This window comes from Rana temporaria, chromosome 9, assembly GCF_905171775.1.
Source record: "Rana temporaria chromosome 9, aRanTem1.1, whole genome shotgun sequence".
Classification (NCBI taxonomy): Eukaryota; Metazoa; Chordata; class Amphibia; order Anura; family Ranidae; genus Rana; species Rana temporaria.
In genome coordinates, this window is record NC_053497.1 from 144633997 (window position 1) to 144648385 (window position 14389).

The following is a 14389-nucleotide window of genomic DNA, read 5'->3' on the forward strand; positions in this document are numbered from 1 at the left end:
ACCACCGTGACGGGAGGCTTTACTGCGGTGGTCAGTAACGTGCTCACCCCCTCCTGGGAACTACATCTGTGTGGCAGGACGCTCTCTACATGTTAGAGACTTCAAGGAGGTGTGACTTACTGGGCGTGCCGCAATGCATACTGGGAAATGTAGTTCTTACATGAACGAGCGCCGCAAACCAGGAAGTGAATGAGAGAAGAGAAACTAAAATGCCGGAGGTGATATAGATGAAGGAATTTAATAGGCATTTACTCGTTTAACAGAATCATTACACTATTCTGTCTGTCTACCTTGCAGACATTCATTTTAGCCCAAAATTTTTTTCCTTTACAACTCTTTTGACGTTACACATAAAAATGGTCTCAAGGCTGGACAGCTTTCAAATGACTTAAACTTTTGCCACTTTTGAAATATGATAAAGAGAGTTGTATCCCTGCTTTGTGCACTAGTCCAAACCATTTGGTGGAGGGGGGGATTATGGTGTGGGGTTGTTTTTCAGGAGTTGGGCTGGGCCCCTTAGTTCCAGTGAAGGGAACTCTTAAGGCGTCAGCATACCAAGACATTCTGGACAATTTCATGCTCCCAACTTTGTGGAAAAGTTTGGGGATGGCCCCTTCCTGTTCCAACATGACTGCACACCAGTGCACAAAGCAAGGTCCATAAAGACATGGATGAGTGAGTTTGCGGTGGAGGAACTTGACTGGCCTGCACAGAGTCCTGACATCAACCCAATAAAACACCTTTGGGATGAATTACACCGGAGATTGCGAGCCGGGTCTCCTCATCCAACATCAGTGCCTGTCCTCACACATGTGCTTCTGGAAGAATGGCCAAACATTCCCATAGACACACTCCTAAACCTTGTGGATGGCCTTCCCGGGAAAAGTTGAAGCGGTTATAGCTGCAAAGGGTGGGCCAACTCAATATTGAACGCTACAGACTAAGACTGGGATGCCATTAATGTGCATGTAAAGGCAGGTGTCCCAATACTTTTGACAATATAGTGTATGCGATCTTACACCACCTATATGAAATATGTCATCAAGAATGCCCATGTTTTACCTGAAGTCACTCAGGAAGCGCTGCAGGTCATGAGAATCTCCCAGCTTGACTTTTCGCTTGTCAGCCCTTTTGCCAAGACTATACCAAGCTTGGTTGAGCTCGGTGCACTTCTCCTGGATGTCCTCAGCAGATTCTGGATGTGATTGGATTAGCCGCTCTGCGGTCTCTCCCAGGGACTTTACCTGCAAAATAGAAGTAGGTTGTGGTGATGTGACAAATACCTAGCAATCGGCTACCAGCCAGACTCTCCAAGTTTTTAAAGACCGACACAAGTTACCTGCTCCTGTGAGAACAATAATTGCACATCGGATAAACATTTCAAAAGACAAATAAAAAAAAAAAATATATATATATAAAGAACCTTGCAACTACCCTCATATGACGGAATCTTCCACTTTAATTGATATCTGAGCAAAACAGAGACTGACTGACAGGATACCAAACTTCCAGGGGACCTCGCCGCATCTTGGCCGCAGCGAGATTACCCGGAAGTGGGAGCAGGTACGTGTCAAAACCAGCTCCCCCTCCCCCGAAATGTGGCACCAGATGGGGGGATAGAGGAGGACGTAGATAAGCAGAGCTTTCCCTTTTTGGTGGAGCTCCGTTTTAAAGAGGAGCTCCAGGCCCCCCCACTATCAGCAGCTACAAATACTGTAGCTGCTGACCTATAATATAAGGACACTTACCTGTCCAGGGATCCAGCATTTTCTTCATCCAAACCAATTCTTAAATTGGCTTCGGTGAAGGTGCCGGTGTTCTGACGAGAAATGCCCCCCGTCGGATAATGCCCAGCCGGTACTGCACATGTGCAGCGCTTCCGCAGTACGGAGCCGCCGAAAGCCTCTGAACATTGGAATTTATGATCAGCTGTAGACGCCGCCTGCGCACAATAGCCAACATTGTGCATCACGCTCCCGATGCTCGCGCAAGTCTGCAAGGGGCGGATTTCTTCATCATGGGCGCATGCCTACAGAAGGGGGCATATTCTGTAATGATGGGCAGTGCTGTTAAGATGGGGGCGGATTTTTTTTTTTGACGAAACTCAAACACATCTCCTAAACAAATATATCTCGGTTATTCTTCCTACACGTGTTTGCGGGGCGTGTTTAGCCAACTGAAGGTTTGGTTTTTCAAGGTTGATGGGCAGTTTGCAGAGCCTATTTAGTTAGCCAACACAAGCAATAGCACTGCCCATCATTACTAAATACAGCCCCCTTCTGTAGGCATCCGCCGCTCACATATGGCCATCATAAGGAAATGCGTCCCTTGCAGACTTGCACGAGCATGGAAACGTGTGGCACAATGTTGCCTATTGTGCGCAGGCGCCGTCTACAGCTGATTGTAAATTCCGATGTTCGGCAGCTCCGTGCTGCACATTTGCATTACCGGGCAGGCATTTTTCGACAGGGGGCATTTCTCGACAGGCATCTCAAGTAAGCCTTGCAGCTTCACAGACAGATTTCTACTGAGCATTGGCGAGCTGCTATGTGCTTTGTGAATGGTCCCATAGTCTTCTGGGACCTGTAATGTGTCCCAGAAGACTGTGAGGGGGGAGGGGGCAAGAAATGCTGGCTTAGATCGCCATGGCAAACAAGTGGAATTTTCCTTTTTGGGTGAAGTTCTGCTTTAGGTCTCGATGTAGCTGTGGCTAAAAAATATTAAATAGAGCGAAAACAGCAGGTGATTTGTTTTTTATTTGCACACTTCTAAAAAGGAAAACAAAAAGGCTTGGAATGTGGTAGCTATATGCGATTGGAATCAGTCCTGAAGTGGCAGTACGCCTCACCTTATCTCCTAAAGCAGCAAGGTCTCGCTCAAATCCCTCGTGCTTTCGCTGCAGCGCCTGAACGCTGGCCAGATCGTGTCCATAGCTGTCCGTGTTCAGAGCCTGGTTCTTCTCCTCAATCCATTCTTTGGTCTCGTCTGCATCTCTGCACAGAGAAGGGAGAGAATGTAAACTCCTCTGAAGATATTGAACAGAAAGAGTCATCTCAGGCACTTTCAGTCCTAGGCCTCGTTCACATGAGCAGTTTTATTTACGAGTCTTTAATCCGCGGTGGATTGCTTTTCAGAGCCGGTTGATAGGCAAGATCAACCACCAGTTTTTACCACTCCTCTGCAGCCCACGTGAACTAGGCAGGGGGAAGCAATGAAGGAGTGACAGACGGGTAAAAAAAAAAAAGAGGAGAGGATGAAGGAGGGAGGGAGGGAGGAAGGAAGGAAGGAAGGAAGGAAGGGAGGAAGGGAGGGGAGGAAGAAAAAAAGAGGAAGAGGACTTTGGGAGTGGCAGGGCAAAAGGGACCATCTTTATCCAAAGGAGAGACATTCGAGGTCTGTCTAGACTCCTGTCTTTCCAAAGCCCCCCCTCACAAAAAAAAGAAAGAAATAGATAAGATAAAAAAACAAAAAAACATAGTAAGAGCCCTTTTAAACGGGCGGGCTTGGTAAAGTGGATCCGCCTGCTATGCAGAGCGGACAGGGACACAGCCTGCTCTCCTCTATGGGGCTGTTGTATGGAAATGGACAGGAAGTCCGTTTTTTCTATTCAACTGCCATCCGATCAGGTCCGCCAGCCAGATGGGGAATAAATCCCCCATCCGTCTGTTTTTGGGGACAGGATATGGGATGGGATGGCGGCGTGCGTCAGCGGACAGGAAAAGATGGTTGGGGGGGGGGGGGGGGGGGTTGGGCGCCCGATTTTAGTCTTGCCTAGGGCAGCACAAAATACACCATGGAGTGGAGAAAGAAGGACAATCTTATCAATTTGACAGCTTTAAGAGGAAAGTTTTAGGACAAAAAAAAAAAAAAAAAAAACTTAACAGAGCCCCCTGCGTATAACACGCAGGCACAGTTTATCCTCTATTTCCAGGGTAAAAAAGTGAGTGTTATACGCCAATAAATACAGTATTTCAAGGGGAAAAGAGCCTTTTTGAGTTTGCACCCCTTTTATTAGGAGCTGCATCTGTTTTTTTATTTAAAGTGTCACAAGCATTACGCTGGTGCTACTTTTTGTTCATTCCTCGCAATATGTTAAAGTGTAGCAGCCATTATATGGGCTGCACTAATCACATAAATCAGGGGGTCTCCAAACTGCGGCCCGAGGACCAGATGTTGCCCTTTTCTTTCCTTTATCTGGCCCTTGGGGCACTATTCCTCCCACTGACACCAACAATGGGTCACCGTTTCTTCCACTGATTCCAATGATGGGATACTATTCCTCCTACTGATAGGGGCATTACTCCTCCTCCTACTGACCACCAACCCTGAAGCCAGATTTATTCTCACTAAAGCTGGGCCCGGGACATTTTCTGCCCCCACTGGCCACAATACGGCCCTCCTAAAGTCTGAAGGACAATAAACTGGCCCTTTATTTGAAAAGTTTGGAGACCCCTGACATAAATGATCAGTGGCCAATGCAAATCCGTGCATCACATAATCTGGCCAACCACTTTACCTGTGGAATCTCTGTACTTCATGGGCACTGCCCAGCAGCTGGCTTCTCTCTTCTGCCAACTGCTGCAGGGACCTCCAGCGGTCATTCAGCTCCTGCAGAAGAAAAGAGCAACTCAATCACCAATCACGTGAGGTTTAAAAGAACGGTGACCAATGAATGCTGGGAAGATGCAGGTTTTATAATGAAAAGTAATGAAGACATACCTTGATTGAATTAAAAGTAGCCACAGTTTGCACAGCTGTCCTCACAGTCTGAAAAGAAAATTATAGTTTAGTGTCATGTATGAAAATTATGAATGGACAGAAGTTTCCAAATTGGTTCAGATTTAACGCTTGCTGGGATTTATGTTCTGGTTTGCTACACTTTTATACTTGTTACATAGTTGTTATTCAATAATACTCTATGCCAGAATTGATTAAGGAAACCGTTATTTGGCAGCCATGCCAACTCCCATTACTAGATCAGAAGATCCAAACTTTAGATTCTAAAGGATCAGTACACCCAAAAGTGATTTTAGATCTAGGTAGAGCTACTGGTTTTCTTATATACTTTGCATTATGTAGAGAGCTCTCCCTGCCATAATTCCCAACTTTATTCCCATTCAGTGATGGTTGTTCTCCCACACCTTTGTGTGGTCCAGCTCCTCCTGTTGCATTCTCTGCAATAGATTTAATAAATCCAACAGCAAGAGGGGAGCTTCTCACTAAGGGCGCAGCATATGTGCTGACCCAGGTACTCGGTAAAAAGATCTCACCAATAGCGTGCAGGAGAGATGTACCAAATTGTGATGTGGGGTAAGTATCACCTACCGAAACATTCATTTTGGCTGGACTGATCCTTTAAGGCAAATTCAGACATGGAATTGCAGCTCAGTGGACAGACCACAATCTTGTGTCGAAACATGGTGCATGACCACTAGGAACTTGTCACCAACAGCCACATGGAGACTGGTGGGGGTGACTGAAAGTGGTTGTAAAGCCTTAAAGTGGTTGTAAAATCATTACAGACCACTTTGCCTTACAGGCAAGCCTAGATTAAGGCTTACCTGTATGTGCAAGAAATATCTCCTAAACCTACATGGTTAAAGAGATATTTGCAGAAAAGACTGCACCGAAGTCTACGGCGCGGCACTGAGCGTGCCGTTAATAAATGGACTGTGCCGTCCCTAATGGCTTCCACAGGCATGCGCGGGAGTGACGTCATCACTGCTCCGGCCAGTCACAGCGCCGGGTATCATGGCGGCGGAGGAGAGGAACGAGGGTGGCTGCGGGGGCTTCGATCTCAGGTAAGCAATTCTATGCATACTAGCTCATTATGCCTTTCTCTTGCAGGGTTGTTTTTTTTAGGAATACTTTCAGAGGGTTTGCTTCCTCTTTAAGGTTTTCCACCTTAATACATTCTATGCATTAAAGTGGTTGTAAACCCTGTTACACCACCTGTACCTACAGGTAAGCCAATAATAAGGCTTACCTGTAGGTAATGTGAATATCTCGTAAACTTGCACAAAGTGCATGACATCGGCACATGCACTCTAAAGGTCCGGATTACAGTGCCGGACCTTCAGAGCCCTTGTCGGAAACGGCGGCTCCCGTGGCGCATGCTCACAGCGCCACAGACCACGAACCAGAAAGAAACACCAGGGGAAGAGGTTAGCCCCCACAGTGGTGAGTGGGCACCGTTGGAAGGGCTTTGTTCTAGCATACTAGCACATTATGTCGTTGTCTTGCAGGTTTTTTTTTTTTTGTTCTTCAGTGGTTCACAACTGCTTCTTACCTGTGCCCAATCCAATCTAGCCATGTGGGCGAGCGGAGCTGCGCCAGCAGCTGTCGCTCTCCTTATTGGACAGATTGATAGCAGCAAGAGCCATTGGCTCTTGCTGCTGTCAATCAAAAGCGGTGACGTGGGGGTCCGTCAATAGATCCCGCAGCAGGACTCAGGAGCGAGCCTACATGGGTGGCCCAATGCAAAGTGACTTTCCATGGGGGCACCCAATAAAGAGGAGGAGCCAGGAGCACTGATGGAGGACCCCAAAAGAAGGAGGATCAGAGCTTCTCTGTGCAAAATCACTGCACAGAGCAGGCAAGTATAGACATGTTTGTAAACCTTTTTATTTAAAAAAAATAAAAATAAAAACACAATCACTTGAATCCACCAACAACCTCCTAAACCCAATATTTGTTAAATCAGTCAGAAAGGACCTACCTTCCATGGTGATGCTCCCTTGGCATCAGCCTCATCCTACACAAAACAAAGACAACAAAATGATTACCAAACCAGACCAATACTCATGTAATTGTGATTTGTCCATCAATGTGAATAAGAGGTTGTTTGTTAATATGTCTACTTGCAAAATACTACCTAATAAAAACATAAAAAGCCCGGACAGGGAGGGGCAATGCCCTTCAGATTTTGCCTAATGTCCAATACCCTATTGGTCTGCTGTGCCCACCAGTAAGCTTTCAGAGATAAACGACTTAGGAGGGTTGTAACTACAATTTATAAATTCTAGGGTTGGCTTGTTGCGCTGGCAGGACAGTAAAAAAAGTTCTGCAAGCCGCATCTTTGAGGCGCTGTAGGAGCGGTGAACATACTGCTCCTACAGCGCCCCTGCCCATTGAAATCAATGGGGCAGCGCCTCCAAAACGCCCGCAAAGCACACTTTTAATCCTTTTTCAGTCGCTAGCGGGGGTTAAGACCGCAACGCTAGCAGCCTGAAAATTGTGGCAAAAATAGCGGCACTTTAGCGCCGACGCACCCAGATTTAAACAAAGTTCAGTTCCACTTTATGGCTCAATTCACACCTGTGATGTGACTTTTGGACATGACAAGTCGCAGCCATTCGTTTCAACGGCGCCTGTTCAGATAGGTGCGACTTAAAGTTGCAGTGATTTAAAAAAAAAAGGTGCCTGCACTATTTTGGTGCCACTTGATGCGTCTTTGGTCCATTGAGGCTAAAGTCGGATCAAAGTCGCACTGAAAATTGCATTAAAGTTGTGTTTCAAAGTCACATTGGAAATCATACTTTGGAGCCGCAATAGTGTGAATGGAGCTCTAGAATTCACAGCGAGATCACCGTTATCGGCGGCGGGAGAGGGCTCCCCCCCCCGCCGCTTACTGGAGCCGCGGAGGTGTATGGGACCTGTGAGGGCAAGATGGTCCCCACCGGTCTCCATACCATAGCAGGGCGGAAGCGACGTCAAAACGTCACTTCTGCCCATACGTCTTAAAAAAGGGAAATTTTTTTGTTGTCATTTTTTCAAATTACATTTTTCTTTTATTGCATTGAAGTCCAAATACGAGATCTGAGGTCTTTTTGACCTCAGATCTCATATTTAAGAGGACCTGTCATGCTTTTTTCCATTACAAGGAATGTTTTTTAAACGGTTTTAAAATAAATAGATTTTTTTTTTAAAGCGCCCCATCCCGACAAGCTCACACACAGGAGCGAATGCATACGTGAGCAGCGCCCGCATATGAAAATGGTGTTCAAACCACACATGTGAGGTATTGCCGTGATTTTCAGAGCAAGAGCAATAATTCTAGCCTCAGACCTCCTCTAACTCAAAACATGCAACCTATTGAATTTTTTATGGAGATTTAAGGGTAAAAGTTTGACGCCATTCCACGAGCGGGGGCAATTTTGAAGCGTGACATGTTGGGTATCAATTTACTCAGCGTAACATTATCTTTCACAATATAAAACAAAACAAAAAAAATGGGCTAACTTTACTGTAGTCTTATTTTTTTTAATAAAAAAAAGTGTTTTTTTTTCCAAAAAAAAAGTGCGCTTGTAAGACCGCTGTGCAAATACGGTGTGACAAAAGGTATTGCAATGACCGCCATTTTATTTTGTAAGGTGTTAGAATTTTTTTTTATAATGTTTGGGGGTTCTAAGTAATTTTCTAGCAAGTAATTTTCTAGCAAAAAAAAAAAAAAACGTGTTTAACTTGTAAACACCGAGTCTAAAAAACAGGCTCGTCCTTAAGTGGTTAAGCCTTTGGTTATATATTGCCCACATGTGCGGATCAGGCAGTGCACACTTCACTGGTACCATGATGCGTCACTTGACCGATATTGGCAGACCGGAAAAAGGGAAAAGTGGAGGCACCATCTGCATTGTTCAGGAGAAAACCGGGAGCAAGGTGTTTAAGACTGGAATACGCCAAGGTATCTGTCAATCTAATAAACTGAGCTATCCATGAATGAATTACTTATCAGAGAAGATATGAAAAGAACTATATCTGCAAATAAGCTATGGGCACCTTCTGAAGCATAAGCCTATGCTACCTACCTTAGGCATGCTGGCTAGCACCTCCTGTAAAAAAGAAAATATATAAATTAGCACAAAATCAACAGGAGTTCAATAAAAAAAGAAAAAGAAGGCAGAATTACTGAGAGATACCTGATGTTGTACAGCCTGGACTTCTTCAGTTATGAGCCCCTCAGATTCCAGCTCATCTGCAACCTTGTTGATATCCTTCAGACGCGATTCATTAGCCTTTAAATCCTACAACAAAACATAACCAAAGTCCAATAAGCAAATGGGAACCTCAAATCCTGCAAGTGCAACGTAAAACTTTAAATTTACACTAACGAACCAATAAGAAACAAGCTATATAAACCTTGGCATGCTTTGCCACTGCTCCTCACAATGCAAGTCTATGAATTTGTCAAATCACTGAAAACAATGCACTTCCTGTGCGGCTGTTATCTCATCTCAACAGCTATCAGGAGGTAAGCTAAAAATACAAAGCTCCAAATCTCTAAAAAATATTGATGATTAAGGATTAAAAATGTCAAAGTCAAACTAAAGCAATAACTAAAATATCTGCTCACAATACGTTACAGAACACTAAAACCTGGCATATGTTCTAACTAGGGTTGTCCCGATACCACTTTTTTAGGACTGAGTACAAGTACCGATACTTTTTTGTATGTACTCGCCGATACCGAATACCAATACTGTTTTTAAATGTGTCCCCAAATGCAGCCGTGTCCCCTCACATATGCAGCCATGTCCCCCCCACAAATGCAGCCATGTTCCCCCCACAAATGCAGCCATGTCCCCCACATAATGCAGCCATGTCCCCCACATAATGCAGCCATGTCCCCCACATAATGCAGCCATGTCCCCCACATAATGCAGCCATGTCCCCCACATAATGCAGCCATGTCCCCCACATAATGCAGCCATGTCCCCCACATAATGCAGCCATGTCCCCCACATATTCCAGCCATGTCCCCCACATAATGCAGCCATGTCCCCCACATAATGCAGCCATGTCCCCCACATAATGCAGCCATGTCCCCCACATAATGCAGCCATGTCCCCCACATAATGCAGCCATGTCCCCCACATAATGCAGCCATGTCCCCCACATATTCCAGCCATGTCCCCCACATATTCCAGCCATGTCCCCCACATATTCCAGCCATGTCCCCCACATATTCCAGCCATGTCCCCCACATATTCCAGCCATGTCCCCCACATATTCCAGCCATGTCCCCCACATATTCCAGCCATGTCCCCCACATATTCCAGCCATGTCCCCCACATAATGCAGCCATGTCCTACATACCTTAATGATGCCGCACGTGCCGCCGTTAATCAGCGTGCGGGGAACATTACAGGTTTCGTTTGAATAGCTGTATCCCCGCCGCGTATAGACACTCCCCCTTGCTCAGGATTGGACAGATCATCTGTCCAATCCCGCGCAAGGGGGAGTGTCTATACGCGGCGGGGATACAGCTATTCAAACGAAAGCTGTAATGTTCCCCGCACGCTGAATAACGGCGGCGGCGGGGGGGAACAAGTATTCTATTTCAGTATCGGAGGTATTTGCGGGAGTACAAGTACTCCCGCAAATACTCGGTATCGGTCCCAATACCGATACTGGTATCGGTATCGGGACAACCCTAGTTCTAACCTTTCCTCACTCTATCCAAATCTGTGGCTGGAGTTCCACTTAATTATGAACTTCTCAAACATTGTGAATATTTAATAAAAGAAAATAAAAAAACACGGCATGCAGCTTGCTTATTTAAAGCCTAATAAACTTCAAACAAAACGGTTTATTTAAAAAGGAGGATTCCCAAAACCAATGTCCTTAGAGGACACACTCCTTGCTGATTGCAGAGGCCCAGATGTCACCTAGTGGGGGAGTTTCATACCTCTCACAGCAGCAGTGCTTTTCTAAAGCCGGGAGAAGAACAGTTTCAACTGGTGCTGGGGCTCTCTTATAAATGACAAACTTTAAGGCCCCTTTCACACGTGCGGGCCGTTCAGATCCACCTGTCAGATTTTTCAGGCGGCCCTGAATGGGTGCTCCATGTACCTCTATGGTGCAGGGGATGTCAGCGGTGACATCCGATCAGATGAAAACGGACAGAAGGTTTGTTTTCATCTGATCCCCCCCATACAGGAGAGCGGAGATCTGACTGGTCCGTCTCTGCACAGTGTGCAGGGACAAACTAGTCATCCGCCGGCTCAGCGGGGGTCAACGGAGTGATCCCCGCTAAGAGCAAGCGGATGTCCAAAAAACAGATCCTCCAAAAAGGGGCCTTAAGGAGAAGTACAGCCAAAGCTTGTTCTGTACTCCTGTGACCTTGTTTCAGCAGACAGCGAGCTGAAGTCCGCTGTCAGCTGACGTCACAGACCTGATCCAAGGCTGGGGGAAGAGTGCAACAATGAAGTTGGGATCCACCCATTTACCTGGAACGAATACTGGCTTAGCGTCACAGCAAGCGGCTAAGAGCCTGAGCTGGCTGCTCCCGCCCCCTCCACAGCCCAGCGCTCCACTGAGTTGGCAGAGCAGACAATGGTGACTGATCGTCACCAACTCTCTGCTCATGGAGCACTGAGAGCGGAGCGATCGGTAGCATTTGATCACTCGGTTCTCAGACTTAGAGCCGGCAGGGGACCAATGCTGCATCCACCTAAGTAAATATGATTAGAAAAAAAAAAAAAACACACACACAACACAAACAAATGCTTCCCTTTTAAGATAATTATACATAATCTCTTTTTTTTTTTTTACCCCCCCCCCCCCTTTTTTTCTAAAAGAGCACTACAGATTTAGACCCTAAAGTCGTCAACAAAAATGCACAGATCATTTCCAAGACATCTGGATATCAATTCAAAGATGATAGGGAAAGAGCAGTAATAACCTTCTGGAAATCATCAAACTTCTTCTGCAACACTTCCACTTGCTCCAGATCTGCCCCAACTTCCTCATTGGTGAGCGCAGCCTCCTTCTCATTAATCCACTGCTGCAGTTCATTGGCCTCACGGAACAGCATAAACTTCTTGCAGCTTTTCTCCAGCATGTCTTTGCGCTTCTCTCCCATCTCCAAAATGTTATGATATCTGAAAAGCAGAGGGACAACCATCAGATCTCCATGCGTGGTGAGACTGCAGCAAACTATGGCCGTGCTAGCATTGGAAACTGAAGCACTGAACACAAAGCACACATTTCTCAATACTACAAAGTCTCAAATCAGACTGGTTGAAGAGGGCATAGCCTATCCAAATAGTCGGATGGGTTTGAAGAGACATCTATTTTTTCATCCTTCGTTAACTTAAATATAATCCCTTCTGGCAGGGCCCCCTATTACAATTTACTGTAGGATTCCAAGAGGTCCCTCTATAGTAAATGGATCTGAATAAACCTGAATAGGTGGAGGGGAGCAAAAAACCTACTGATTTAAAGGGGTTGTTAAAAGTAAAAAAAAAAAAAAAAAAAAAAAGTTTCCTTAATAGCTTCCTTTACCTTGGTGCAGTCCTCCTTCACTTACCTCATCCTTCCATTTTGCTTTTAAATGTCCTTATTTCTTCTGAGAAATCCTCACTTCCTGTTCTTCTGTCTGTAACTCCACACAGTATTGCAAGGCTTTCTCCCTGGTGTGGAGTGTCATGCTCGCCCCCTCCCTTGGACTACAGGAGAGTCAGGACGCTCTCTACGTTGCAGATAGAGAAAGGAGCTGTGTGTTAGAGAGCGTCTTGACTCTCCTGTAGTCCAAGGGAGGGGGCAATCACGACACTCCACACCAGGGAGAAAGTCTTGCATTACTGTGTGGAGTTACAGACAGAGGACAGGAAGTGAGGATTTCTCAGAAGGAATAAGAACATTTAAAAGCAAAATGGAAGGATGAGGTAAGTGAAGGAGGACTGCACTAAGGTAAAGGAAGCTATTTAGGGGAAAAAAAATTGTACCTTTACAACCCCTTTAAAGTCCAGCTCCCAACTCCAGCAATACATTTTTTAAACACACGTTGAATTGTTCGAGGTCAGTCTGCAGCAGGTGATCATTGCCAAAACCGCCACTCAAAAATTAACAAAAATATAAAGCCTCTTAACTTAGCTGAGGTTTGATTTTGACTTTTCCCCTCAATATAAAGAATTACACACCACCTTTACCTACAGGCAAGCCTATAACTAAGGCTTACCTGTAGGTACTGGAAATCTCCTAAACCGTAGATATTAACCATATACGCTTGCGCCTACATCATCGGATCTTGTGCATTGAAGGGCACAATAGTGCCCGTGAAGTGACGTCACGCGACTACGGCCAGTAACAGAGCAGGAGCCTACGGCCCCGGAAAGGAAGAGGGGAGAAGATGGATGCGGCCACCAGCGGTGACATCACAGGCTTTATTTGCAGGCAAGTGGCACATATTGGGCTAGTATGCTGTGCATACTAGCCCATTATGCTTTTATTTTGCAGGGAACAGAATTAAATCCCATCAGGGTTTGCTTCCTCTTTAAAGTCTTCCTAACTCTTGATTTTGACATATGCCTTGATGTCCTCTCTGAAAGATCATTTTTCCTAGGAAGTGATGTGGAAATTATTTTTTTTCCCCCCTTTTATCTTGTTTTTCCCCCCCTTTTTTGTGTTAAAAATAAGGATGGGATATGGGATGGAAGTGGGGTCTGTGCACAACACAGAAGTCAATTCTATTTTCCTTACCCTACATAAAAACGCTCACATTCCACAACTTTCTTTTTTAGTAACCTGCCACGGCCAAGGCTGTTTTCCATGGACCTCATGGCTACGCCATGTCAGCGTCATTCTACTGCCCAATTAGACTTCTCTCGGTGGCCAGCATGGGCGCTCCCCACTAGACAAAGGGATGGCAGTTGACAGGGCATAGCAATGAAGTCAGCCACTAGTAAAGCAAAACTAAATAAAAAAAAAAGGACTAAAGTAGGAGCCTTTCTACCTAATAAAAGTTGTAGCATACAAACTGTTGTCTGCGCTCCTAGGCAGGACTTTTACCTTCAAAAGTTTAAAATGGTTTATAGATTCACTTAAACCGTTCCTTGGACGAGAGCCGAAGCCCTGTGCCAACTACAAGTGCATGTACATGCAGATACCACAAAATACTTTAGGCTTACCAATAAAGTTAGTTGATATACATTGATAGGCATGACACGTTCACATTAAGCACCTAAAAAGACAAACTGATGCCAAAGGAATACTCACAAGTCTTGAACCTGATTCATACGCAGAGATACACTGCCAGCTTCCTTAGATATGACAGCCCTGCACAGACAAGAAGGGAGCACAGCAAAGTAGGCATGCAGACATTAGTGTGATTAACATCAGGCAAGGAGGTGCAGCTCAGCCTGCAGGCTGTATTAGGAGGGACTGAAGAGAACGGGGTGCAGTTTTCAGGGGGTGTCCACCTTCAGCGGGCTCTTCCTAGGTTAGGCAGATCTGGCACACACCAGTAAAGCTTCCATTTCACAGAATTTACATTTCTAACCCATGTTATTTATATGGAACTACAGTAAAACCTTGGTTTGAGAGCATTTTGCAAGACAAGCAAAATGTTTTAATACATTTTGCCTTGTTATACAAGCGATGTCTTGAT

General features: G+C 45.4%; 1 protein-coding gene across 5 annotated transcripts in view; it reads right to left on the reverse strand.

The window, feature by feature from the left end:
* SPTAN1 (spectrin alpha, non-erythrocytic 1) overlaps nt 1-14389 on the reverse strand; it is a 152510-nt gene that overhangs the window by 40103 nt on the left and 98018 nt on the right. For 3 of the 5 annotated variants that reach the window (XM_040324734.1, XM_040324735.1, XM_040324736.1), the window contains 9 exons: nt 13999-14058; nt 11684-11882; nt 8919-9023; nt 8808-8831; nt 6719-6754; nt 4720-4767; nt 4517-4608; nt 2849-2993; nt 1063-1244 (listed from right to left, as the gene is read on the reverse strand). In XM_040324734.1, the coding sequence (XP_040180668.1) occupies nt 1063-1244; nt 2849-2993; nt 4517-4608; nt 4720-4767; nt 6719-6754; nt 8808-8831; nt 8919-9023; nt 11684-11882; nt 13999-14058 (891 nt within the window). The remainder of the gene's footprint in view (nt 1-1062; nt 1245-2848; nt 2994-4516; nt 4609-4719; nt 4768-6718; nt 6755-8807; nt 8832-8918; nt 9024-11683; nt 11883-13998; nt 14059-14389) is intronic. The other 2 variants (XM_040324738.1, XM_040324737.1) reach the window with 1 other exon arrangement.